The sequence below is a fragment of the Pteropus alecto genome, unplaced genomic scaffold, assembly GCF_000325575.1.
Source record: "Pteropus alecto unplaced genomic scaffold, ASM32557v1 Scaffold5951, whole genome shotgun sequence".
NCBI lineage: Eukaryota > Metazoa > Chordata > Mammalia > Chiroptera > Pteropodidae > Pteropus > Pteropus alecto.
The window spans coordinates 1-1,519 of NW_006431358.1; the positions used below are offsets into that span (position 1 = coordinate 1).

General features: G+C 36.9%; 1 protein-coding gene across 1 annotated transcript; it reads left to right on the forward strand.

Annotated features, from left to right (window-relative positions):
* Nucleotides 1-68: 68 nt before the first annotated feature.
* LOC107196445 (glutamine--fructose-6-phosphate aminotransferase [isomerizing] 1-like) lies at nucleotides 69-1,344 on the forward strand. The gene is made up of 2 exons (XM_015597658.2): nucleotides 69-243; nucleotides 1,199-1,344. The coding sequence occupies exons 1-2, from the start codon at nucleotides 69-71 to the stop codon at nucleotides 1,306-1,308; spliced, it is 285 nt and encodes a 94-aa protein (XP_015453144.2). The 3' UTR covers nucleotides 1,309-1,344.
* Nucleotides 1,345-1,519: the final 175 nt, after the last annotated feature.

A 1,519-nucleotide genomic window follows, 5' to 3' on the forward strand; every position in this document is an offset into this window, starting at 1 on the left:
CCTTGTGTCCTAATGATAATTTTATTTGTAATAATAATCCTTGATTATTGATTGCAACATCTCCTTGAATGTTTTACAGTGCTGTCATAGAACACACCAATCGCGTCATCTTTCTTGAAGATGATGATGTAGCAGCAGTGGTGGACGGCCGTCTTTCTATCCATCGAATTAAACGAACTGCGGGAGATCACCCTGGAAGAGCTGTGCAAACCCTCCAGATGGAACTCCAGCAGATCATGAAGGGTGAAAGTTTTTGTCATGTTATAGCTTGGTGTTCTTAATGGAAAGGATACATTCTACTTACTGCCCTGTTATAGAAATCTGATAACACAATGCTGAGCGAAATCTTCCACATGATTAATGAAGGGATAACCCCAGGAAAAGGGGTGATTCTCTGGAAAAATTATCTGCTAGTTTTACAATAGTTCTCGTTCACACTAATTCGTGGTTTGTTGTTGCTAACATTAAAAAAAGAGATTGATTATTTAAATAGTATTTGATATTTTTAAGATACTTTATAAACATAGTTTCTCTTCTATTCTTTATTCCTCTCTTATTCTCAGTTTTCTCCAGTTTTCTCATATATAAAATGGGGATAATAGGACGCTACCTCATTAGGTTGTTTTGGGGATTAAGAGAGCTCATGTATGTAGGGCCCTTGATCAGTGCCTGACTCACTTAATGAGCCCCGCATAATGTTGGCTGCTATTAACCATTATGATTATTGAGATTACGGTTTTTCTCTTTTCTGGTGGGATTGTGGTGGGAATAAAAGCTAACATTTATCGTGTAACTGCCATATGTCAGGTCTTTGCTATATGGATCCACACTGCAATGCTATGAGGTAGCCGCTTTTCTTATTTTACACATTAAGGAGTTTCCCCAGAGCCACTTAGCTAGTAAAGAATAGAATCTTTATTTGAACCTCGATCTGGCTCCAAAACTTAAGCTTGTCCCACTCCCCTGTTTTGCTATAACTGCATATTTCAAGTGTGAGGTTAATAACTGTGATTTTTCCTTCTTACTCATTTTTCTTCATATAGGATAAAATGCCATATGTGAATATTGTTCTCTATTGCATGACCTTTTGTTTCTTAACCTTTAAGATTATGTTAAAGGAGGTAGACTTTTAGTTTTGTACAGATTTCTTATTCTTTGGCTTATTTTCGTTTTAATGATGTAATTTATATTACTTTAGGCAACTTCAGTTCATTTATGCAGAAGGAAATTTTTGAGCAGCCAGAATCAGTTGTGAACACAATGAGAGGAAGAGTCAACTTTGATGATTATACTGGTAATTACATGTGAATTATTTTATTATTTCGAAGTCTCCTGTGGGGTTGGCATAGACAGCCTGAAAGTTCATTGTCCTTGATAGCCTTATAGAGCAGCTCTGGCCATCAGTGAGGCCAGAAAGTCCTTCATGTATTATTCCACTGATACGAGGTATACTTAGAATAGTCAGATTCATAGAGACAAAAGGTAGATCAGTGGTTACCAGACACCAAGGAGAGGGGAG

Bases quoted from the DNA above. Each gene is read 5' to 3' on its own strand.
- LOC107196445 (XM_015597658.2), top strand. From the start codon at position 69: ATGTTTTACAGTGCTGTCATAGAACACACCAATCGCGTCATCTTTCTT. The intron at 244-1,198 runs GTGAAAGTTTTT...ATATTACTTTAG, and splicing joins ACTCCAGCAGATCATGAAGG to GCAACTTCAGTTCATTTATG.